A 25913-nucleotide genomic window follows, 5' to 3' on the forward strand; every position below is an offset into this window, starting at 1 on the left:
GCACACATTGCTAGATGGATATAACCAATATGAAAGTGTAAGAAGGACGACTGGAGAATTTAAGTGAGAAACTATGGAAGAAATGAGACACTATTCTTGTAAAAAAAAAAAAAAAAATAATAAAATAAAAAATAAAAAAATACTGGAATTCGGTATCTGAGGAAAATTGTTGGACAGTTTTCTGCCAGCACATTTATCTTATACAGATAGCAAGGGCATAAGACAACAAAGATTAGGGTATGGACAGAGGCATGAAGTCAGTCAGTGTTCTATTGATAAATATGTGAATGGAATGACAGAAAACTTGTTGATATGAAGTACACTCTGTGATGTGGTGTAAAATGGCTTGCAGTGGATGTGCTGATATAAAACAAAATAGTGTAAGGAAGAAGTGCTGCACATAAGTAAACAGTACACTGGTTCAATTCAAATTCGTACGATTTACAAGGGCAACAAGTCAGTTACATTACAACTCAAAACGCACAAAAGTGAAAAAAATTCCAACAGAAGTGAATTCCATGCATCATGTGAGACAATTTGACCACACTGCAGGAAAATCCCCATGCATTCTATCTCTCAAACAAACTTAGAACAAAAAGAAGATAAGTTATAACAAACTGAGAGAGCTTATGTGTACTGTGTACACCCTCTGGTTGTATCTACTTTGCCCAGTTGTTCAATACTTTTATTCCTTAAAAAGCAACATGCAATTATGGCTTCAACAGAAACCAAAGAAAGTATATTGTGATTGCTGCCTTTTACCACGCTCTTAACTATCTCTAAAGCTTATTTTTTTTTATTTTGCTCTTTAGATTTCTTTTATTATTGTGAATTTACAGTAGCAATATGAATATGTTTCAAGTGCCACAAAATCTTAATCATAATTATTACCTGAAGAAACTTCACTCACCATGTATCCTCTCCAAAGGCAATAATCTTCAAGGATGTCCAGCATTCGAGTCATCTGGCTGAAGATTAGAACTCTTGACTCCTGCTGCTGCAGCTTCGGCAACAGCTTGTCAAGAATCACCATCTTGCCGCAGTTATACACCTGCATCAGTATGTTTTACATGACTCACTGTGAACTTCTTCTATATTTCCACTAATATTAAAATAGTCACTGTGTTGCATACATTGCATAATTTATTATTGGTTCAGGATGATTCAAATACAATTATTACTGCAGCGAGACATTACGGAAAGAAAAGTCTGACTCTGCAATCTATAGATGAGGAGGAACGAGACCTCACTTCCACTTCAGATTTTTCTATGATGAAAAAATCTACTACAGCATTGAGTCAGTTTTGTAAGACCAGATGAGAAGGTGATCCAAAAATAGGCACAACAAAATCAAGCAGAAGTAACCAAAGTGGCATCAAATTGAAAGGCTGGGAGCTACATGACAGTTATTTATTTGTAGCGGACATAACGTGCACAAAGGCCTAGCACTGTCTTCTCTTGTGTGACTGGGAACACCAGTTTTTCCTACAGGTTCTTTCACCTCTGGCAATGGCTAATTAATAATTGGTGTGGCTGTGAAATGGGTGATTCTGAAACCTCCAACAATGATACAAATTTATTCAGTGATATAAAAGGTATACAACACAAATTTATAATGCCACCAATTTAAAATGACATTAAGTGGGTAGCCACCATTTTCCTTCACACACACAAGTCAGGTTTTATATGGAAGTTAGACGTCACAGCATGCAGAATTGATACTGGAATTTGATTATTTTTCTCACAAATTTGATCTTTCAGTTCCTAGGTAGTGTGTGGTTGGTCACACTAGAAGATCTGAGATTTAAAATGAGCCCAAAGCAAGAAATCACACACTGAAAGGTCAGGGAATCCTGGAGGCCAGGAAATGTCCCTGATCTTGGAGATGGAACGACAAGGAAAGATATTCTGATGCAATTTGGTGGCATGCCGCGAGGTATGGCATGTGGCCCCGTCTTGTTGGAAGAATGTGTTTGCAGTTACAGGAAGATCAGCAACCTGTCACACTGGTAAATGGTTCAACATGTGAACATAACATTCTCTATTCACAGTACCAGCATTGTTGCAACAGTCTTAAAAAAAATAATTAAATAAAAAAATAAGTTTAAGGATGGCCTATTATTCCAAATGATGATATGCTGCACCACACTATCACTTACTGGCTGTGAAGTGGTGTTTCATAAAGCATTTCAGGATTTTCACGTGACCAGTGTCTAAAGCTTTGCTTGTTAACAAAGCCTGACACATAAAAGTTGGCCCCGTTGCACATTATCAGGTTGTTACACAGGACTGGACTCATGAGTTCCAGCAGTTCCCAGCAAAACCATATTCTCTATGGGAGGACGACCTCTTATGTCTTCCTTGCATGATGTTTGTTCAATACAATGTCTATTCAGAAGATGTCGAGTCCTGACCACTCAAAGTCTGTAAATGTTATTCAACTGACAAACACACAAAATGTTCGAACTAAGTACGCCTGCCACTGCAGCTCCGGCATCTCAGTGGCAGTGGTGTAATCATTCATGGCATGACCCTCATGCCACGGTGGCAGCTATAGGAAACGCAGCGGCGTGACTGGCGGCATGCGTATTTGAAAGTGTGGCCGACTGGATAGCGACCAATACCAGAAACTGTTTTCAGTTTTTACTATCTGAATTTCGTATGGATGGTGTTGCAATTCCTTGTTCAACATTGCAATCTAATGTGTCGATTTCCAGCACATGCTTGCGAGCAGAACACAAAGGACTTTGGCTGAAGGCTTCTTCCAATCTTGTAATATTCTTCTGTGCGCACATGGATTTTGCAATTGCACCCCTCTTTTACACTGTATCTCCCATTTACTAGAAGTTCTGTACTCACACTTTGACAGCAACTGCCGATAGGACTGGGGCACGACAGGCAATACTGTAATGAACATGAAATATGTGCTGCACGGCAATGTAGCTGTCATTGTTTTTGTAAAATGCCTTCATGTCAGCAGCACATTGTTTGCCTAGCGTAACATGCCACTTCAGGGTTGCTGAGGTAATAAGTTCAAAGGTCAGAAGGTAATGACAACAGGACCAGCCCTTGTAAAATAGTGTGGCATTCAAAACAACTTTCAAGATGAGAATAGCTATGTTTAAAATATTTGACTGCAACACTGATACATGAAAAATTAATCAAAACTTCATATGCTGTTTACCAACCTCACTCACAAGCAAGAGAGTTAAAACTATTAACACTGCATTTGACTTAAAATACACTTTTACAATACTGATGCATTAATACAAAAAAAGACTAACACAACAGGTCATGAAAATGTGGTTGGGTTATCACTTCTTCCTTGTAAATACAGAACCCCCTAACTAAAAACATGCAGAAAGTTAAAACTTAATGTAAAACTTTCATCCCCTTGGCAGATAAAATAAGATGGGAGACCAATTGATAATTGACTATCGCCCTCTTGCTACAACAAAATAAAGATTCAGTAGACGCCCCAGAAAACAAATACCTGGTTCAATCTAAATTGATTAAAATTAAAATTTGAAAAACACAACTGAGATTCTGACTGTATGAAAGTATATCAGCAGCAAGAAAATCAATACTTTCACTATGTGATTAGCAATTATAATGTTACTGACACCTATGACACTAAAGTGGAGATACAACATACGGTTTTCTGAAATCGTTTAACCAAAGAAGGTGCAGTAAATATTCTAAAATTCAAATTGAGAATGACTTCATACACGAGTAACTTGGAAGTAAGAGACCCTCGGTGTCACAAAGCAGCTTTTCACTTAATAAATGCGTCTTCTGCTCCAGATAGTATACCAATTACATTCCTTTCAGAGTCTGCTAAAGAAATAACAGATTTTTTTTGCAATTGTATACAACCGCTCGCTCGATGAAAGATTCTTACCTCAAGACAGGAGAGTTTCACAGGTCATGCCAATACTCAAGAAAGGAAATAGGAGTAAATTGCTGAATTACAGACCCATATCACTGACATAAATTTGCAATAAGATCTTGGAACATGTACTGTGTTTGAACATTATTAAATACCCCAAGAAAAACCATCCATTGACATATAGCCAGCAGAATTCAGAAAATATTGTTCTTGTGAAATACAACTGGCTTTTTATTCACATGAAGTAATGAATGCCATCGACAGGGGATCCCAAGTTTATTCCATATTCCTAGATTTCCAGAAAACTTTCGACACAGTTCCTTATAAGCAGCATCTACTACATTTGTATGCCTAGTATGTTCCAAAATGCTGTGCATAAGAACAGGATTCTTCTGGAGCTCATACGTTCTTCTGGGGATCATAAGTTGGGTTCTATTGGTGACGGCAAGGTAGGGTCAAGTGTTTTGGATAGCCCTTAGGCTATGGACCATTTGTATACCAAACAGAAGGATTGTCTCAGTGTCACTATCGTAGAGCATAGGGTCAAAGTATAAATATTACACACTTCCTCCTGCTTAGGCAAATGGCAATCCTCCCCATCCCCCCCTTCCATCTGACGTAGTCTACAGTGAGGCTTATGGAGGCACCGTTAGTTCATGGGTGGTTCTTTAGAAAATGCCCCACAAAGTTTTTTTTTTTTTTGCCTTTTTTTGGTACCAAAACTGGGTCATGGATTCCAAGATGAAACATGAGAAGAATGATAATCTTATGCAAAAAAATATTCATAAATGTGTGTAAAGAATGGTGAAAAGTGCCTTATTAAAGGGTATGAATACATAATGTCTTCTATCCCTACTGATATGCAAACTAACTTTTTACAAGAAACAAATCTGATCATTTTCATTAAATAATTTCCAGTATATGTAGAGTACTAGGAACAAAGGGAAATTCACACTTGCTACCCATCTGATTGCCTACTGCTCTTAGCCTAAACTCCACCTAACATCTTGAGAAAACTGTAATACTAAATGGGTAACTGACAATTCATACTGCATCACAAGCTTTTATCAAATGAAAAATAAAATATGTGTGTGTTTTCCACATCCCCTCATAATACACTGGACTGATTTCCACTAAACTTGATATACACATCCCTTACTGTCGGGCAACAACTGCTGTGTGGGTGGGAACCATCTCCCTATCATAGTTCAGGAGATATGACATCGTAAACAATGAGATGCATGAAAAACTACTGCATCGTGCACAAGGTTTAAATTTATTACTTCTGCGCTACTAACTGTAATCGCAATAAATTTCGCTGGCAGTACCCATATAAGCCGCTAAATGCACCTACAAAAGTATGTTGTGATACCATACATAGTTCTGGAGATATGACATTGTAAACCTGAGCTTCATGAAAATGTGCCGCATTGTGCATAAAGTTTTAGTACTTTATTCTTTAATGCTAATACACTCCCTACAGTTAATAACTTAAGGAAATAGATGACACCTGACAACTTTTAACTGTGCAGTGCAAACAGATGCAGGCAAAAACAATAGCCTTCTATAACCTATGAAGAGGAGCTGCTATAGAGATGTTCGCAGAATCACACCGCACGCTTCCAACTGCCTGGAAATGTAACTAGAAATATTATTTATAATCAAGTTCAGAGTTAAATAAACACTAGAGAGAATTTATATTTTGCATACTGTTTCTCAATTTGGATACTGTACTTACATATCTGCATGTCATACATACTTCTTTGTATGACTGATTCATAATATCAAAAGTGTTTTCACGAATACACAGAACTGAAATTTTCTCAATATTACACTACAAATACAGTTCATTTTTCACTTTTGTTTGTAATAGAAAATTGGCAAAATGAATACTGGGGCAAAACAAGGTTCATCAGCTAGTACAAATATAACATGAGTTTAACTCAAAACAAAAAGTTTGAAATTAGGCAAGATGAGCAAACTGTACCAAATGTTCGTCTGTGGTGAAAGGTGGTCCAGGTTCTGCACCATCGAACAAATATGGGTGATTGGAACATTTGCGCAGCTGCATCAGAATGTTCTGCAGTCGCATCTTTTCTATTTTTCCCGCACCATTCACAACATCTATATCTTTCATGAGGACCTTAGTATACCTAAATTACAAAAAAACATTAGGTTATGTACAGACAAAGTAATTTACATTTAAAAAACAATAAAACTAAAGCAATGGCAAAGCTATCACAAATTATTTATACTGTGTCAGTATTTGTTAGGCACAATACTACATTTTAGCCTGCATTTCCTTACCACTCTCGTTGCATTTTACTCAGTCCTACATAAACTTTCACTTCTTTCTTGGGTTTCAGCCTCTTTTCCACTTCGCTCTTCAAGCGTCGCAGTAAGAATGGCCGCAGTACCTGTTGCATTTATGTCCAAAATGAACTTCACTGATTTGGGGTATTGTTACAATGTATGTGGACCAATAGAACAAAGGTGTTATTTTACTTACAGCATGCAATCGTTCCACAAGTGCATTGTCACCTAGAAAACTATTGGTGTCAAACCAAGAGTCAAAATCCTGAAAAGCAAAAAGAAAGGTATGCCCAGAAATAATTATTAAATATTTTATTCATAGCATACAGGCATACCGTATTTACTCGAATCTAAGCCGCACTTTTTTTCTTCCAGTTTTTGTAATCCAGCCTGCGGCTTAGAATCGAGTGCAAAGTATGCGGCAGTTCTGAAAAATGTTGGTAGGTGACGCCACAACTAACTTCTGCCGTTGAATATATGTAGTGCTACACAGGCATGATTTGCAGGCACAAAGAGAAGTACTGGCGTGAAAACCTCTGTGCCAGTAAATAAAAAAAAGGTGGAAGATGAGCTTTTTTCTCTGCCCCAAGTTTCAACCACTGCATTTTCGTACATTATCCAACAAAGTAAATACAAATTCCGTATTGTTCATCTTCGAATGTAACTACATTTCAATGTACTACGAAAATCCGACTGGCAAAGACTGTTTGGGATGTTTGTCAAGGTGGTCAACTCTACGTTCTGAATTTTTTCCTACCTGTGAGAAGAGATGATTGCTAATAGGAACTTTTGTGAAAGCGCGCACAAAAGCAAGACATGCCGTGATCGGCGACAGGTCGTAAACACTCACTATCAGAATGCGACAAACAATGCATGACACAGTACAGTAATGCATTTTCAGCTTAGAGGACGTAAACACCTATAACAAAGAGAACGGCACTTGTATCAAAGAAAAATAAGCAATCAATTCAAACCTGATGAAGCATGTGAAAAAGGAAGGGTACCCGTATAAATACGGACCCGCCTGACGCATAGCAATGGCTACCTGGTAAAGCTTAACTGCTAAGCTCACGACTCGAACCGAACTACTGCAGCTGTATCGTCATTCATTCGACCTATATTCTGTCTCATATTACAATGGACCAACTTTGTTTCGATTTGGAGGCGTGGCCGAAAACTTTTCTCTCCCCTTGAATTTCGAGTCTCAAATTTCAGGTGTGGCTTAGATTTGGGAAAATTTTTTCCCTTGATTTCGAGTCTCATTTTTCAGGTGCGGCTTAGATTCGAGTAAATACGGTAAACACAATTACTCAACTTTTTTAAATCATTTCTCTGCTGCATGAGGACTACCATTAAATTACCAGTGCATGGAGATGAAAGTGACAGGTCCTTTAAAAATATGATTTGAAATTTGAAATAAAATATGATAAACAGGGTGTCAAAACTTCGTAACTCTGGAATGATACAGAAATTTATTTAGATAACTTACAGAATCAGTAGATGTGTCATTTTATAGCAAACAACCTCAAATTTGTTTGTTTGTTCACTGCGACACGATAAATCATCAGGCTGCCTGCACATTGATGATGATGTCAAACAGCTTATGAAGATCTTTGCCCATAGTCCACAAAAATCAATGCAATGTGCGTCTTGCGAGACTGGCATTCCACAAAAGACTTTGATGAGAATTGAGTAGACATTTACACTTTAAACATAGATTTACAATGGCACAGCACATTAGTGATGCAGATAAGGACACTTGTGGGGAGAGCTGTGGGGAAATGTTGCATCGGACAGAGGACAGCAAAAATCCGCATGCAACCTGGAAAGTGTTCATGACAGCCCCAAAGTTACGGTGTTTTTTGCTCTTAACAAACTGAAAGTGTATGCACCTCTCTTCTTCATGGAGAAAACTGTCACTGGTATTGTGTATCTGGATATACTTGAAAACTTTTTAATTCTACAGATCATATATCGGAGGTGCTGAGTCGCAGATAGGCACAACAAAAAGATTCACACAATTCAAAGATTTCGGCCGTTAAGGCCTTTGTCAACGACACACACACACACACACACACACACACACACACACACACACACACACACACACACACACAGGACTGCAGTCTCAGGCAACTGAAACCACACTGCGAGCAGCAGCACCAGTGCACGATGGGAGCGGCGACTGAGTGGGGTAAGGAGGATGCTGGGGTGGGGAGGGGGAGGGGTAGTATGGCTGGGGTGGCGGAAAGTTAGGTGCTGCAGTTTAGACAGAGGGCACCTCTCTCCTGCCCTCCATCTAAACTGCAGCACTTCACTGTCCGCCACCCCCACCATACCGTCCATCCCCCTCCCCACCCCAGCCTCCTCCTTACCCCGGTCAGTCGCCGCTCCCATCGTGCACTGGTGCTGCTGCTCGCAGTGTGGTTTCAGTTGTCTGAGACTGCAGTTTTGTGTAAGTGTGTGAGTTTCGTTTGTGTGTGTGTGTGTGTGTGTGTGTGTGTGTGTGTGTCTATTGTTGACAAAGGCATTTAATGGCCAAAGCTATAATAGTGTGTATCTTTTTGTTGTGCCTATCTGCGACCCAGCATCTCCGATATATGATGAGTGGCAACTTTTGCTTATCTAATATTGTTACGTCCCATCCTGGATTCTACATTGTTTAATTCCACAGATCGATGAAGATGACCGAGATGGAATGGTTTACTAGCAGCAAGACGGTGCACCACCTCATTTCCTCATGAAAGTTCAAGGTTTACTCGATACTCGCTTCCCAGGTTGGTGGACTGGCAATGAAGCACCAATTGCATGCCACCTTGCTTCCCAGACTGGACACCACTCACTGGATATCTTTCTCTGAGGTTTCATTAGAGTTCGTGTACATGTTCCTCCCCAACCAAACAATGTAGCTAACATGAAAAATCAAATCTACACTGCCACTGCACAAGTTATGGCTGATTTGGTGCATTGAATGTGATAAGAAATCGATTACTGACGGGATGTTTGCCACATCACAAATGGTACTCACATCGAACCAAAACGGCACTTGACACTTTCACGTAAAACTTGCGGTTGTTTGCCACAAAATGACACACCTATTGATTCTGTTTTGTAAGTTATCTCCATAAATTTCTATATCATTCCAAAGCCGTAAAGTTCTTTTTGACTCACCCTGTGTATGTCTGTGTGTGTGTGCGTGTGTGTGTGTGTGTGTGTGTGTGTGCGCGTGAGAGAGAGAGAGAGAGAGAGAGATAGAGAGAGAGAGAAGGGGGGGGGGGGGAGGGGGGGGGGAGGGGGTGGGAGACACATCTAACAGAACAGACACTACACACACTGTGACTGAGTGGCCGTGAATATCAATATTCAACTTTGTCAACACTAGCAATATTGGGGCACTGAAATATATCAGCGATCCGAGCTGAAAATTTGTTTCGGGCTGGGATTCAAACCTGGATGCCCCACTTCTGTAGAATGGTTGCCTTAACTGCCTCAGCCATCCAGGCACAGCTCCTAAATAACACAAATTTCCAACTCTTCACAAGCCAATGCAGTGTTGCTGTCCAAGTAACCCCTCAATTGCAGTGCGACCTGTACTCCCATGAAAGGAAATGAAACCTGATGTGCATTTGTAGTGAAGGACCCATATTTTACCTGCCCAGCATATATCTGTGTGTGTGTGTGTGTGTGTGTGTGTGTGTGTGTGTGTGTGTGTGTGTTCTGTCAGATTTAGATAGTGTTATAAGAGAAAAACAATGGAATATAATAAAGCATATAGTACATCCTTTACATTTGATACCAGCAATTCAGGGCCTGTATGAAAACACATCATTATTGTTGCAGCCACAGAGACAGTACCAGCAAAAAAAGGAGTGAGGCAATGAGTTAATTCATCCTCGTAACACTATTAATTTAATACCTACATCAATGACACTTTTCGCAGACAGAGTTAAGGTAAGCATGGTGTACAGATGAATGATTTGCCAGTATTAAAAGCACTTCTTTACACCAACAACATTAAACTGATTTGTAGGAAAAGAATTGACCTGCAGGTATCTGCAATTTTCAACACAAACACTCAAAAAACTTATTTGACAGGTAAACACTTGACTTGAATCGAAATGGTCATTAACAATAAAAAAAAAAAAAACAGATCTCTCTCTCTCTCTCTCTCTCACACACACACACACACACACACACACACACACACACACAAATGCAACTCATAACATATACACACAGGACTGGAGAGAGAGAGAGAGGGGTGTGTGTGTGTGTGTGTGTGTGTGTGTGTGTGTGTGTGGGAGGGGGGGGGGGGGGGTGCATGCATCCATTTGATGAAGGCCTTACTGGCCAAAAGCTTTATTTGTGACAGTCTTTTTGTTGTGCCTATCTGTGGCTCAGCATCTCCACTATATGGTGAGTAGCAACTTTAATTTTCATAAAACAGTAAAAATATTTGACACTCACAGTAAAAAGAAATTATTATGATAATACAGCAGCAAAAAAAAATTGATTATCTGAAGCATTTGATACCGATTTGCCAACTCACAATGATTTTTGCCTTTCAGCATAACCTAAGCCTCGATCTACACTGTCACCGCAACATACATTCCAAAAAATAACAGCAACAAATGCAATATTGTCAGTGTTCTTTTATCTTCCTGTTTGCACATGTATGACATTACACACATCATTATATCACAGGACGATAATATACTTACATCTGCTGATGAGAATACTTCAGGAAGTAGAAAATTTAGCAAAGACCACAGCTCATGGAGATTATTTTGGAGAGGTGTTCCTGTCAACAGAAGCCTATTTGTCGTCTTGAATTCTCGTACAATTTCAGAAAGCTTTGACTTTTCATTTTTTATCCTATGAGCCTCATCTATAACCATGTAGCGCCAGTTAAACTTTTTGAAGACACCTTTTTCCTTAATAACCATCTCATATGATGTTACGCAGACATCCCACTCGCCTGGCATCAGCGTTTCACGTATAAAAGCATTCTGGAAGAACAATGGAAAGTTATGTTAATATACATATGATTTGAAGCTACTTTCTTTTGCTTATATCCAAAAATAGCTTGAAAATAATCAATAAGGTAAAAGAAATTTATTTAGAATGTTTCCGTCTATGGTAAAAGTACTAGAACTTCTGCTGCGATAATTACCCTTGTTTCCTGATCACCAATTAAACATACTGCTCTAAGAGAAGGACACCATTTTTTAAATTCATTCATCCAGTTAGCTAAAGTTGATTTTGGAACTATTACAATATGAGGACCAGGAATACTCCGATAATGCTTCATGTACCTGAAACAAGATGAAAAGAATATTTGAATTTTGAGTTACTTACAGTAAAAGAGACAAAGGACATTTAAGGCATGTGCAGGACACTGGTACTAAGCCAAAAACACTACAGTTGGCTTAGGATAACATGCACTTCAATTATTGTCAAACTTGCCTTGTACTCTTTATAAGATATTATTTGCACAGGAGAAGGGAGGAACATTAGGATTTAATGCCCTGTGTAGCTGAAGGATCTTACCGACAGACCCTCTTTGAATTTCTTCACACAGGGTTTGAAGTTCAGTGTCTGGACATCCATTTCTTTAAGCAGGGGGAGAAACACACACACACACACACACACACACACACACACACACACAGACAGACAGACAGAAATGATGCCGTGAACACCAGAGGCACACTCGCCTGATGTATCCGAGCAAGTCGGCGGTCGCTGAACATTGTTTGTCGGAAAATCACGCCATGGAATATGACCGCACGAGGATTCTGGTACAGACGTCGAGATACTGGGACAGCGTTGTTAGAGAGGCCATCGAAATTCGCACCAATGACGACCTCATAAACCGTGACTGTGGCTATAATCTTAGCAAGGCTTGGGAACCAGCGATCGGGTTAATAAAGAGTAAATCGAGCAAACGTATAGTTGTGACGACCACGGCGGACAGAGCCATCACTCCGACGTCATCTCAGACGCCGTCGCAATCTGTTCCACCGAGCGACCGTGGCGCGGACGGCGGAGGGAGCGCGCCGCGGGCGGAGGGTATTTAAATCGGCCGCCGCCGCGACCGAACCCAGTTCCCTCTGAGCAGCCATAGCGTACGGATCTCCGTGCCGGCACGTTCACAGGAGCTCAGTCCGTCAGTTCACCTGATGATGGCGACATGTATGATCGCCGAAATATTGTGCCCGTTGGACACTATAGACCGGCAGCACACCCGTGGATAGAAATGTGTCTGTTCTTCAGATTGCAAGCATTAGTATCCTCAAATTCTGAATTGCTGCATGTTAAAAATGCATTCACATAAAACTGCAGATTGCATTAATATAGATTTCTTCTCCATTGCAGCTGCGAGCTGGAGTCTGAAAGTTTTGATAAATTTTTGACTTTCTGCTACATAATAGAAAGCATTTCTTCTGGACACAATTACATTACACCTTCTGTTACAATTTGTATATGTAAGGCAAGACTTCACATACGGTTAGTTGGGTTGTTTGGTTTGAATGGGAGGTGGGGGGTGGGAGACCAAACTGCTAGGCCATCAGTCCCTCATTCCGATTAAAATAATTCCTCAAGGGAGGGAGTAAAATAATCAAGGCGCACAAAACACAGCTGGAAGAAAGGACAAAACCACAAAAATGACAGAAGGGCAACGAACATTAAAACGGACAAGAAAACCAGAGAGACGTAAGAAACATGTAAAAAGAGATCAAAACAAGAGAGCAGATTACCACAGCTGGCTGACCATGAGAATAAAAAGAACCAGCAACTCTGCAACACATTAAAACCTCCACCCTAAAAGCATTAGGGTGGAGGACACAGAGGGACAAAGGACATGTGCAAAAATTTAGATCAAATGATAAGATCCACCCTCACGAATGAAACGTAAAACTAAAGCTGCTGTTGAGGCATTGTTGCCCAACAGCGAAGGTAGTGTGCTGGGAAAGTTAAAAGTTCACCGCAGAGCAGCTAAAAGTGAGCAGTCCAGCAAGAGGTGGACAACTGTCATTTACGAGCCACAGCGACACCGATGTGTGTCCTCCTACTGCAGGAGGTAACCATGCGTTAGCCAAGTATGGCCAATACGGAGCTGGCAGAGGACAACTGATTCCATGTGAGAGGACTGCATGGAAGACTTTCACACATTCCTTAATGACACACAGTCTGTTGTGCGTACTGTTATGCCATTCCGTCTCCCAAAGCTGAAAAACCCTGTGACATAAGACAGAACGCAGGTCAGTTTCGAAGATGCCCATCTCCAGGAGCATTTTCTGCGTAGCTTGTTTGGCCAGCCTGTCGGCAAGTTCGTTGCTTGGGATTCTGATGTGTCCTGGGGTCCACACAAACACCACTGAACAATGGGACCGTTTCAGGGCATAGATGGACTCCTGAATGGATGCTACCTAAGGATAGTGAGGGTAGCACAGGTAGATAGCTTGTAGGCTGCTCACGGAGTCAGTATACAGGAGAAATGACTTGCCAGGGCATGAGAAGATGTGCTCAAGAGCAAGAGATATGGCCACCAGCTCTGGAGTGAGAACACTGCGGCCATCTGGCAAGCAATGCTGTTCGATATGTCCTCCATGAACACACGCAAAGCCATCGAGCTGCCATTTCATGGCCCTGGTACATGTTGAGAATCGAGAGGAAGTGATAGCGGCAAGGGAGTCCTTAGGGCCATGCAAAAGGTCCAAAGAATCTGCGGCGTAGGTGTACACCATGGAGGTGTATGTGAATGAAGGAAGGACTCCGGTTCAGACAGAGTGGACTGGACATGATCCGCAATCGTAAGCCCTAACCTGGGCCGCCAATGCGCAAGATGAACCGCCGTGGTTGGGAAAATGAGACAGTAATTCAGATGCGCAGGAGAACTACGAATGCGTGCGAGGTAACTGGCAAGCATTTGTGCACGACTAACCTTCAATGGATGGACACTGGTCTCCAGACTCTTTCTAAAACTTCCTCTCACTAGGCGAACGCCACAGAGGTGCACTGGGTCAAGTAAACGCAATGCTGAGAGCACTGCCAAATCGTAAACCAGACTCCCATAGTCAAGGCGGGATTGAACAAGGGCTTTGTAGAGGTGCAACAGAGTAGAGCGATCTGCAGCCCAGTTGGTGTTGCTCAGGCAGTAGAGGGCATTGAGGTGCTGCCAGCGCTTCTGCTTTGTTAGTTTCATTATCTTGTGTTTATGTTTGTTTTGTAAATGTTTCATTGCTACGTATGTGTTTACACAATACCAAAATGTGTTTACACAATACCAAAATACAGACACACACACACACACACACACACACACACACACACACACACACAAACGCACACACAAATGCATACACGAACACACCACAGATACTTCAATAGTTACACTCATAAGTTTGGCAGTAATATTCGATCTTTGGCAAAAACATTTGACAGTCGGCAACAGAAACCAAAACATTGCATTAAAACAAGCGTTCAGTGCATAGTGCTGTGGAATGTGGAAAAAACAGCAAATTGGTGCTCATAGAAAGAAGAACAACACCAAAAATGCAACAGGAGCGTAATATGTAAGAAACTGTCTACGCAACCTGTAAGTACAGTTCAAAGCATTACTACTTAATAGAAAATACCAACCACCAGAACTGTTTATAACCTATAGGCACAGTGACAAAAATGTAAATAAAATAGCTAACATATGTACATATTCCAGGCCACTGATGATGCCTTGCAGAAAATAAAGGCGAAACGCGTATGGCACTAAAATTGTGTTTTATTCAGTTGCTGTCAGACGGTCCATAAGTGAAAATTATCAATATACCGTAGTAATGTAAACATGTTCAGAGATCACACGAAAGGAAAAGTATTTGGAAGTCATACAGTAAAATGAAAATGATAACATTTCACAGTGAGTAGGAGAAAGTGTTATCTTCAGAATGCTACATTTCGTACTTGATGTAGTATCCAACAGACTATTCATTTACACAGCAACAATCTAACAAGAGTTACTACAAGGAAATACAGAAGCGTCCGATCTTACCCGTCGGCTTTGACCCATGACGTCACAAATACCGCGGAAACGACTATAAACAATTCCAATATGGCGGATATAAAAACATCGCATACGTATTGTAAACACTGAAATACACAAGTTTCACAAAAAGCCTAATGACTGTAACGGGACAAGCGTGGGAAATTAGGGGTTTTTGGGTGCGGAGAAACTAAATATACAGAAATGTAGCCACCGACCGCCATTCAAAACCACGCAAAACAACGAAATAAATCAACATCACAAAACTGACCAAATACCAAAAAAACACATTCCTATCCATAATCGGACACTTCCCTTAACCTATATAGCTCAACAGAACCTACCGATCACATCCCCCAATAGAAAACTAAGAAACGAAAGCTTCCCTTACACCTACATACATCGGCACTTATGCAGTTTAGCAGGTACGGAAAAAATTTTTCATTTTTTTTCAAAATTTGATCATCATGTGTCGTTATGCGGTGGGGGGAGTCTGCAGTGCCCCCCCATCCCCCCACAGGCTTCATTAGTGTCAAATCAATATTTTCGAATCATAGGCGGCCGCTGCCGCGGCCGCATTCCAAAAAAAAACTCCCAACCGAACCTCAAGTGGGCTACGCTACAGATCAATATGTTCATCAAATTGCTTCATATTACGTATACATGTTCATTAGTGTCAAATCAATATTTTCGAATCATAGGCGGCCGCTGCCGCGGCCGCATTCCAAAAAAAAAACTCCCAACCTAACCTCAAGTGGGCTACGCTACAGATCAATATGTTCATCAAATTGCTTCATATTACGTATACATGTTCATTAGTGTCAAATCAATATTTTCGAATCATAGGCGGCCGCTGCCGCGGCCGCATTCCAAAAAAAAAAACTCCCAACCTAACCTCGTATTCAGGGCTACGCTACAGATCAATGTGTAGGTCCCTTACGTCACGGGTCAAAGCCGACGCGTGAGATCGGATGTTTCCAACCTATACCCAATACACAAAACATACATAAATAACAAAAAAAAAAAAAAAAAAAAAAAAACGGAACTTACCTCAAAAAAGTTCCAGCTCCACAAACTAGATTGGCCACCACAATCACACACAAATGCACACACGCACGCACGCACGCACGCACACACACACACACACACACACACACACACACACACACACACACATACAAAAACAGGAAATACAGAAGCGTCCGATCTTAAATTCCGCTTCAAATCCAACACCTGAGCAACAGAAAACTGACCCCACCACACGAAACAAACGAAACAAACGAAAACCATGAACACACCACCAGAGAGCACGACAAACAAAAACAAGACATCTACAAACACGCCACAATCGCAAATCAAACTCCGCGCCGTAATGACGTCACACACCACAACACGCTTACGTCACGGGTCAAAGCCGACGGGTAAGATCGGACGCTTCTGTTGACCCTACTACAATGCTGGACCCACTGTAAAAGAGAAATCAGCTTTCTGGATTCTTGATTAAAACAAACAAATCAGTATTTACTTATTTCCAGCATGCTAGATGGCCAAAAGCAGCAACTTACTATAATTAAATGAAATTACAAAACAGTCAAAGTTGCACAGAAGTCCGTCTTCATTCAAACGGCAACCAGCCTCAGGCTTCTATGCATTATCAAATTATCCAAGTTAAGTCCCATCATAACACTATAACGTATGCATGCTAGCCACACTGCTCGTGTGAGTGGTTGAGTGCAAGATACTATTGCTGTACGATAGTCCAGTCCTGCATGTTGTTTTGCTGCACACAGCACTGGCCAGCACATGATGGTGCTATGGTGGGACTTGGGTAGACAGCTGGATAATGGACGAAAGTATGAAACCGGTCACCATTTAAATAAAGACAAACTTCTGCCCAACTTTGACAGTTTTGCTATTTTACTGAAATATATCACTGGTTGGTGTTACATTCCATTTCTCTGCACTATGAAGCGAGTTTTAACAGTACTTGGAACAATGTGGCTTAAAATATTTGATTCTTAGGTCTCAGTAAGTAGTTAAGCGCGTGCGCGCGCGCACACACACACACACACACACACACACACACACACACACACACGGCAGGAGGGCTAATGCTAAATGTGAAGACAGATTCATGAAGTAGTGAATTTATTACTTTCCTTTACGGAAAAAAGTGTGGCAGTGCAGCATCTGATGCAGCAATGCAATCAAAATCACACGCAGACATATCCTCAGAAGTAGGTGGGACAAAAACTTGGTGGAATTTTGTCAGGTCATCTGCTGGATCTTGCATTCACAATGGAATCTATTTCACGGTAATCACTCTTTTGCCTGCTAGGACTTTTTTTTTATATGAATACAGGAACTTGTGTTTCTTTCTGATCTCTGTTCCACACCAGTTACTTTCAAATTTACTATGAAGTATGGCACCAACAAAAAAGAACTGTTTTTAAAAAAGTTTCCAACGGAATAGAAAAGAAGTAGGTGTAAAGCAGCAGTTGCCTCTCATATTATCAAGTGACACTACTGAACACTAAAACACACACACACACACACACACACACACACACACACACACACACATACACACACACACAAGGTGACAGGGGTACAGAAAATAAAATTTTGGAGCAAGTGTCAATAAATCATGATGCATGTAAAACACTTGTGGGGATTCATACCATACCTAGCAGTCCATAAATATTAATTCAGCTATCACATACATGCATTACAGAGAAAGTTAATTGCTAGGATATTTAACAACACTTGCTTGATACTTGATGTTACTCTTCCCATTCTATGTAATTACTCGGCAAGCATTCTGCACTAACAATAAATTCTTCATAACATGATTACCACCACTTAGATTTGATAGCATGGAGAAAATATTCTACACCATGTTCATATAACTTCAACGCTTCTTCATAGTTTTTATTCTTGTCTTCTTCTGTTGCTTTAGTGACCAAGTCAATGGCCTTCTGTAAAGTTGATCCTGTCGATTATGTGAACGAATAATAGATACTGAGAATTTTCATCTTCCTCTTCTGTGATTCCCACTAATTTTTAGAGGCTTCTGACAACAGATTGCTAGATTGCCTCTTTTGTGCAAACAGCCACTGGACCCGTGAACTTACTTCATACCACTAACAAGTAATGAAGAATAAAAAGTGCTGACCCCACAATTCTGTCGAACTGAAGGACGTTGCGCTGACCGAAAAAATGCTGCACCCAATGCCAAAAGAAACAGTATAGCATTGCACTACTAAATGGGATGTTGTGCTGTATCAAGTAGTTCCGAGAAGGACTGAGCAAAGGCCAACACATATCGAGTAGTGTCAAGATAGATCGAACCTTGGGCCGCACATTTTGCACACAAAATTTTTAAATATTGTGGCTGACTCTGGTCTACATGATGGCTTTGAGAGCAATTAAAAATGTTCAGCCTTTCACTCAGCTCTGACTGCCACAGATCATGATGAGCAGGCGTCTGATGGCATCTGTTGTGAAACGATTGATTAAATTTGGAACATACCCAATGCTCTTTCAACACTGTCATAGTATTCAAACACAAGCTGATTAATGTAGAGTCATTCCCATCCTGCCAAGAACCCATCTACAGTGCCTCCTCCTGGTTGTTATTCTATCTGGGTGGGGCCCCCACTTGTTGTATCAGTCCTTCTAGGAAGATCTCCAAGTACATGTTGGATGGAACCTCAGAGTCATTGAGCCGTTTTTCATTAACATGTTGTTTTTGTATATCACTTCAGGTATTTTACTGACAGTATTTAATTCACATGATTGAGTTTGAAATTATAAAATTTCATCTTTAGGCTTGCTTGCAGCAGTTCAACTCAACCACAAAAATTGAAGTACATAAATTGATCCAAAATTTGCAGGAAAGTTTTGGTAGAATGTAAATATTTTTGGATTAATGGAGACCACTCACCAAAAAGCAGAAGTGCTGATTCATCAACACGCGCACACAAAAAGAAAGAAAAGTTGCTAGTTTTCATAAGAGTAATCCTTTTTCAAGCTAGAGTAAAGTGGGCATTACACAACAACCCGCTGTGAATGGTACTGGTCTAGCGCACCAGCTATCCAGCAGTATAACGAGTGAAACTATGAAAATTAGCAGACACATTATCCACGCACCAGAATAGAGAGCAGTTCTAGATAGCCGTCAATCCGCACATGCGCAATAGCAGGGATAACTCATGCATGTGCAGAAAGGGGTGCCACAGTGCATGCTGCTTGTTATTTGCTTTTTGTTAGGTTGCTAGTAGCTAATTTCAGATTTTCTGTTGTGGATTTTCCGAATTTTGTTTCAGTAAGTAGGTTTCACAAATGCGGCATTTTTTTTTTTTTTTGCCAGTAGACTCTCTTTTATGCAAGCTGATTGTGAAAGCATACAGCGAGGAAAAGTGTATGTATGACCTGCTGTATCATAATAAGGTACGTCAGCAACCTCTTCTTTCTGAGTAATAAGCGTATATCTCGTCATACGGTGATTTTCGGTTTGTATCATAATGCATTAGTTTGCAAAAGTTCATGTTTGATTTGACTGCGTCTCTTGCTTTATTTCAGCAAGCCAGAAAAGGGAAACTGGCAAGTTATAAGGGAGAAAGTCTGTGCAGTTCGGCCCAGTGGGACAGACAAGGACTGCAAAACACTCAGGAGCATATATGTGCAGAACAGTAGTAACCTACATAAAAGAATAACAATAACAAATAATGATAAAAAACAATTTCTTATTAAATAGGAACCTTGAGATCACATAAACAATTTGAAAAAATGATCTTCCAATACATCACACGGTCCCCCTTGTGTTTCACGTGGTAGAACGAATGATTTGACAAGAGATCAGGCAATTCCATTTGCGTTTCGCACGTTATCACCATCTACTGTGCATGCACGCCAGATATATGCCGCATGGATGGTGTAATAGGTCTATGTGGACCAGCCTGAAGTTACAGATATGCACGCTTGGGGCACTGGTGCATAGGTGTACGGTTTACGCGCATCGTGTAATAGAGGCTTCACACACAACACACACACACACACACTCACACACTCACACAGAGGTCCCTACTTGGTGCAGGTTGGAAGATAACTGTGCAGTGTTTGCAGCAGAGTTGGTATATGGCATGGCTGCTTTCTCAGCTGGCCTGGCTTCCCATGCAGCAGGATAAATGTGTGACAGAGCTGGAATAGAAGGTGCAAGGTGGGTGGATCGGGCACCTCTTGCGGCATGGTCTACCAAGGACATATGATCCTCACGGGAAGGGGCTGCGAATTGGGGTGGCACAGGGTAGGACTAAGATGCTGTGGAGAACAGGTGGGCGATGGAACACCACTTTAGGAGGGGTTGGAAGTGTCTTTGGTAAGACATCCCTCATTTCAGATCATGATGAGAGATCCTGACGAAGGACATGGTTCAGTTGTTCCAGTCCGAGTAATATTAGGTGACGAGGGAGGTGCTCCTTCATAGCAGATTCTTGGGTTTGGTTGGAGGACTGGTGGTGTGTGAGTATATGACATGGGAAATCTGTTTGTGGGTTTGGAAGGTAGTGTCTGTCCATGAAGGCCTCTGTCATACATTTAGCATATTGGGCAAAGGCGTTCTCATCACTGAAGATGCATCACTCACGGTTTATCGGGCTGCATGGGAGGAATTTGTTTTGGTGTGGAAGGGATTGCAGCTGTTGAAATGCAAGTACTGGTGGCGGTTAGTGGGTTTAATGTGGACAGAGTTGTGGATGTAACCATCAGAGAAGAGGAGCTCAACACCCAGGAAGGTGGCACACTGCGTTCTACCAGGTGAAATAGGTGAGAGAGAAAATGTTGAGGAGTTTAAGGAATGCGGATAGGGTGTCTTGGCCGTGAGTCCAGATCATGAAGCTATCATCAATAAACCTGAACCACACGAGGCATTGGGAATTTTGGAAGAATATGAATGTTTCCTCTAGACGGCCCATAAACAGAATGGCATAGTACGGTGCAACGTGGGTGCACACAGCTATGCCACTAATTTGTTTTTATACCTTCCCTTCAAAGAAAAAGTTGATGTGAGTCAAGATATAGATGGTCAGGTATATAAGGAATGAGACGGTGGATTTGGAATCTGAAGGGCACTGGGAGAGGTAGTGTTCAATAGCAACAATGCCTTAGGCATGAGAGAGATCGGTGTTTAGGGAGGTGGCATCAACAGTGATGAGTAGGGATCCAGGAGGTAAAGGGGTTGGGGATGACGGGGAGTCGGCAAAGGAAGTTGTTGGCAGGTTTGATGTGGGAAGCTAGGTTTCGGAGAATTGATTAGAATTGTTGGTCAAAATCAGTAGAAATTCTTTAAGAGGGAGAAAGTGTGTGCATTTGTTTTCTGTATGTATTTTACTCTAGCTCAAAAAAGGACGATTCCCAAAGCTGGAAAATTTTCTTTTTTTGTGTGTGACTATTGATAACATAACACTTCTGCTTTTCAATACATGGTCTCCTTTAATCCAAGGAGAAGAAGAAGGTCTCTAGAAACAGTCACGGATCAAACTCCAAACCTTTAGATTTGTAGAATGGCACTTACCCACATGTACTAAATGTCAATTTTGAGTAAAAATTTCAAAGAAATGTTATAGTATTCACAAATTCAAATTAATAGGTGTTTTCATACTACTGGGAACATACAGTGCAGTTGTGTCACTCTTATGTAATAATGTGACAGATGTAATAGGATGGAAGGGTTACTAAATACACAATGATACCTTAATTCCTGTATGTTTTCCTAATGTGGCCTTAGTTACTTTTCCTTATAAAGCATGATACAGTCTGAAAGATCAATGTCACATCTTGTCACACAGGTAATCAGAGTATGTGTCTTTTTATATTAATGAGCTGGGAAATTTTAATGCTTTGTTGCAATTCCTCTTCATGGAAAACATAAGGAAGATTAAAGATAGAAGCCTTATTGATAACAAGGTCATCCACGACAGACCACAGGCTCTTGTTGGACAAGAATGGCATCTGCCTTCATTTAGGGAAACCACAAAAACTTACAATCTTTCCACACTGAAACCTGAGCCATATTCTGCCTGAATGTTAGTTCATTGCATCAAATACACTGTCATTTCACTTGGTGCGCCCCAACAGCTGCGTTGCAGAAGACTTGCACTAAAAGTGACAAAAATGGCTGTAGCTACTGAACATTACAGGTTTTTTTTTTTTTTTTTTTTAAGATAATTCCATGCTCACTAAGTTTCATATCAATGCTTTGCTTAGAAATCACAATAAATATAACAAAAATATTTTCTTCCACCAACCCGAGTGTCTTAATTGTAACATCCAAATGCCCAAGGTTTAATAACCCTACTGAATGTTTCATGTAACTTAACACTTTAGAATGCCACTTCAGTTAATAAAAACTCATTTGTGAAGTAAAACAATGGAAACTTCAAACAGGGATATCAACAATGTAGAAAAGATAAGACTGCTAATTACCCTAAAGAAGACACATTAAGTGTCACTTACATAATGCTTCCGGCCACAGCCTTCATAAGCAAACACACACCATTCGCACACAAAAGCAAGCACACCTCATGCATACAACTCCAGCATCTTGGGCCAGAATGCAGCTATCACGTGGGATACGAGCAGCAATCTGGAGGGGGCAGAGAAGGGGAAGGGATAGTAGTGTACTGGTGAGGAGAGAGAAGTGAACACAGTCTGGCAGAGTGTGAAGGTCTAGAATGCCAACAGCCACAGCATCAGGAGATTATGGGGCAGGGAGGTGGGGAAAAAAGGAGCGAAAAAGGAAAGGAACAGTGAAAGATGGGCGGGCGTGTTAGCAGAGGGCGGTAGACAAGAATGGGGAGGAGGTGATAGGACAAAGGGGGTGGAAACTTGGATGGAGGGTGAAGGGACAATTTGTAACTGTAGGATGACGCCAGGATAATTATGGGAGTGGAGAATGTGTTGTAAGGATAACTCCCATCTATGCAGTTGAGAAAAGATAGTGATGGAGGGGAGGATCCAGATGGCTCAGGTAGTGAAGCAGCCATTGAAATCAAGCATGCTATGTTCAGCTGCATGTTGTGCCTCAGGGTGGTCCACTTTGCTCTTGGCCACAGTTTAGCAGTGGCCATACGTCCTGGTGGGCAGCTGGTTGGTAGTCACACCAATATAAAACAGTGTGCAATTATTGCAGCAGAGCTGGTGAATGACATGGCTGCTTTCACAGGTGGCCCGTACCCTGATGGGGTATGACAAATTGCGCAGGCTACGCATCTGGGTCTTCCACTGGGATATGATCCTTGTTACAAGGGGGTTAGGATTGGGAGGGACACATGGATTGACCAGGACGTTGTGGAGGTTGGTGACAGAATACCACTTTAGGGGGAGTGGGAGGGTCTCGGGTAGGATGTCCCTAATTTCAGGTCATGATGATAGATAATCAAAGCCCTGTTGAAGGGTATGATTCAGTTGTTCCAGTTCAGGGAGGGCCTGGGTGATGAAGGGGACACTTCTTTGTGGCTGGTTCTTGGGGTGTTGGGAGGAGTGGGGGTTTGAGGGGAAATGGCATGGGAGATCTATTTGTGAACTAGGTCTGGAGGACAGTGCCTGCCTGTGAAGGCCTTGGTCAGACCCTCGACATACTGAGCAAAAGAGTTCTTGTCACTGCAGGTACACTGTCCCCAGGTGACCAGGTTGTACGGGAGAGATTTTTTGGTGTGAAAGGGATGACAGCTGTTGAAATGCATGTACTGTTGGTGGTTGGTGTTTAATGTGGACAGAGGTGAGGATGGAGCCATCACAGAGGAGGAGGTCAACATTTAGGAAGGATGACATGAAGCGGATGGAAGAAAAGGTGTTGAGGTTGTGAAGGAACAAAGATAGTGTGTCTTGGTTCTGAGTCCAAATCACGAAATACCATCAGTGAACCTAAACCAGACAAGGGGTTTGGTGTTTTAGGAGGCTAGTATGGTCTCCTCTAGATGGCCCATAAACAGGTTGGTTGTGGTGTGCGTACTGTAAGACCTTCGGTACACACATCATCAGATTATTTGACTTGTCACTCTAATGAAGTAGGTGAGTGTCAGCAATATGTCTCGTGGTCTTATCGTGGCGTGTTTATCTTCCGCCATTAGGTTAGTCGATAGAAATGCCACTTGCACGCTTAGATTAGCAGATTGATGGTGACCGACTTTAAACAGAACTTGATTAATTTTCACACACATTTATTAAAATACTAACAAGCATAAAAATAACTTAACTTGGTTCTGGATGCTATTTACAATTGACATTCTGAAGTTCCTTTGGTCTTGGTACGTTAATCTTATTCTCACATATCTCTGATACTTGACAAGTGTCTAAACATTTATCTTCATGGCTATGTACAGTAATATGGTAATCTTATTAGGTGCAGACTGAAACTTGACTATAGACTAATGCAGACTAACTAATCGGAGGTCTGTACACTCGTTATAATACCTCGCCTGTTCAGGTATCACAGCCCAAGTGTGATCCGCGAGGAGAAAAGGTTCTACATTAGCAGCAATTGGCTGCGTTACATACTAATACGTGGATCGGCGGAATCAGAATTTGGTCCGTCTCTAAGACAGCACAATCTCGTAGTGCGGAGACGGACAAGCGCTGCGCTGTTGTGCTTAGCGGGGCGCGCTCAACTGGGAAAGTTGTGTATGCGCTGACTATGCGGAACTACGTACACAACACTGGCAATCAGTTTTTAAGTAGGGACGTGGTGTCAACAGTGACAAGTACAGTGGAGATGGTGAAAAGTTGGTGAAGGAAGTGGTTGGTGTCTTTGATGTGAGAGGCACACTTTCATATCTCATAATTTTTTTCTCCTATGTTTCTGTACGCTTTTAATGTATTTGTGCGTATTTTTAAGTGCTTTTATGCATTTTTGCATATTTTTACATGTCTTTGCATATTTATGTGTAGCTGTATGTGTGTGCATGTCTTTTGCCCCCCCCCCCCCCCCCATTCAGATCCTCTCACAACCATCAACACCTATTTTGCCCATTCCCGGTTTATTTACACTATTCCAGCCCCTGTTCCATCTTTTTGAACCAATTCAGAAAAGTATTTCTTTCCCTGGCTAAAACCCAGTCTCATATTCTATTTCTCAAATGCTGCCTAAACCATGGAATTTCCCTAACAGCTTAACCATAAAGACTTCTTTCTCTGTATCCCACCCTTCCTTTCACATTGACCTACACCTTTTCAGATTCTGCCAGTCCCTGGCCTTCACAAACCTGGTACTGCAAAAACACACCTCCATGGTACATGCATTGTAGAACCACCTCTGCTTCCTCCACAACATACTACTACTCTGCAATCCCTACTCCATACAGCACATCTCTGAAATTGAAGTGCTTGCTCTCCAGCACTTGGAGGAGCATTCCAGACATCATCCCCATAAGTTATCCAATGTGTTGATATCCTACTGCAACTTTGGGGCACCACTATCCAAACCCTTACCCTACCCACAGTGTTTTTCCTCGTCCACCTCTCACTGCACCTAAACCCTGCCTAGCTAACCTTTTCAACTTCCCACATCCCCCAAAACTCCCTACCAACTCTCCACCAAATCCAGGGCCCAAGCATTCCCTTAACTCTGTTGTTAACCTTTCCATGAAAACTCTCAGCTCCATAGAAGATTCA

The 25913-nt window shown here is 41.3% G+C and overlaps 1 protein-coding gene across 1 annotated transcript in view; it reads right to left on the minus strand.

Annotated features, from left to right (window-relative positions):
- The window catches only part of LOC124607415 (chromatin-remodeling complex ATPase chain Iswi), a 124842-nt gene that overhangs the window by 61989 nt on the left and 36940 nt on the right, over window positions 1-25913 (minus strand). The window contains exons 5-10 of the mRNA XM_047139739.1: window positions 11376-11517; window positions 10924-11211; window positions 6399-6467; window positions 6197-6306; window positions 5877-6042; window positions 911-1051 (exon numbers count right to left, since the gene is read on the minus strand). Of these exons, the coding sequence (XP_046995695.1) occupies window positions 911-1051; window positions 5877-6042; window positions 6197-6306; window positions 6399-6467; window positions 10924-11211; window positions 11376-11517 (916 nt within the window). The remainder of the gene's footprint in view (window positions 1-910; window positions 1052-5876; window positions 6043-6196; window positions 6307-6398; window positions 6468-10923; window positions 11212-11375; window positions 11518-25913) is intronic.

This window comes from Schistocerca americana, chromosome 3 (genome assembly GCF_021461395.2).
Source record: "Schistocerca americana isolate TAMUIC-IGC-003095 chromosome 3, iqSchAmer2.1, whole genome shotgun sequence".
NCBI lineage: Eukaryota > Metazoa > Arthropoda > Insecta > Orthoptera > Acrididae > Schistocerca > Schistocerca americana.